General features: G+C 53.9%; 1 protein-coding gene across 1 annotated transcript in view; it reads right to left on the reverse strand.

Moving 5' to 3' along the window:
• The window catches only part of PLXNA2 (plexin A2), a 132,932-nt gene that overhangs the window by 51,735 nt on the left and 80,234 nt on the right, over positions 1-963 (reverse strand). Inside the window, exon 8 of the mRNA XM_010001745.1 lies at positions 67-163. Within this exon, the coding sequence (XP_010000047.1) occupies positions 67-163 (97 nt within the window). The remainder of the gene's footprint in view (positions 1-66; positions 164-963) is intronic.

The raw sequence follows: 963 nt of genomic DNA on the forward strand, positions 1-963 counted from the left end.
CATCCATCCCTCCAGCCCTTTCTCTGTTTACCTGGCCCTGCCGGGGGCCGGGGAGGGGGCACTCACAGCTGGTGGGCACTGCAGTTGTAGAACTTGAACTCGGTGCTGACAAAGGTCCTGCCCGTCTCCCGGGACTTCAGCTGCAGCACCACGCCGAACCAGTCTGGGGACACAAGCAAGAGCCCGTCAGCCCCCCCAGCATTAGGGAAAGCAGCAATAGCAGATGTGGGGGCACCTGCTCTCCCCACCAGTGTGCTGAGCCATCTGCAGGAGGTGGAAGTCAGGTTGCCTTTGTCTCTCTGGGGGCTGAGCATCCTCCCAGCCAGACCCTGCCCTGAGCACCCAAGGGTGCTGGGCTGGCTGGCTCCAGCAATGTCCCCAAGCAGCCCACGCGTGATGGCAAAATGCATTGGAGATGCAGGGTCTAAATGCTGCCTTGGGTCACAGCTGAAGTGAATGTGTGATCTCAACCCATGCCCTCAGAGATTCTGTCTCCAGAATAAAACCACTAATTCACTCTACTCTGAAAAGCAGCCCAAGACTAGAATTGGAGACAATGCCAGAATGATGGCATTGGTGAAGCTCCTTAGGAGCATCAGCAGTGGGTTAATTATGAGCAGATAGACAGAGCTCTTCTAGGGCTGCCATGGCTATGTCCATGCTTGCCCTGCTGCCATGGTGGCTTCTCAACCCCCAGTGTTCACCAAGTTTCAGACTCCATATAATGCCTTAGAAATACAAAAATATCAGCAGGGAAGCACAGTTGACACCTGGAAGGATGCCAAGGAGAAAATGAGTTTTAAGCAAGTAGCGTTTTGGTTATGGGAAGAGAAAATGTGACAGCAGTGACATTAATGAAGAAACCAACCAAAGATCAGGACTGAAAAATAGAAACCACATCCACCTACTCATGGCTGTTGAGCCAGGCTGACGGGGGCGGGGGAGGGGGGGGGCTCCTGCTTT

The sequence above is a fragment of the Chaetura pelagica genome, unplaced genomic scaffold (genome assembly GCF_000747805.2).
Source record: "Chaetura pelagica isolate M959 unplaced genomic scaffold, ChaPel_1.0 scaffold181, whole genome shotgun sequence".
NCBI classification, from domain to species: domain Eukaryota; kingdom Metazoa; phylum Chordata; class Aves; order Apodiformes; family Apodidae; genus Chaetura; species Chaetura pelagica.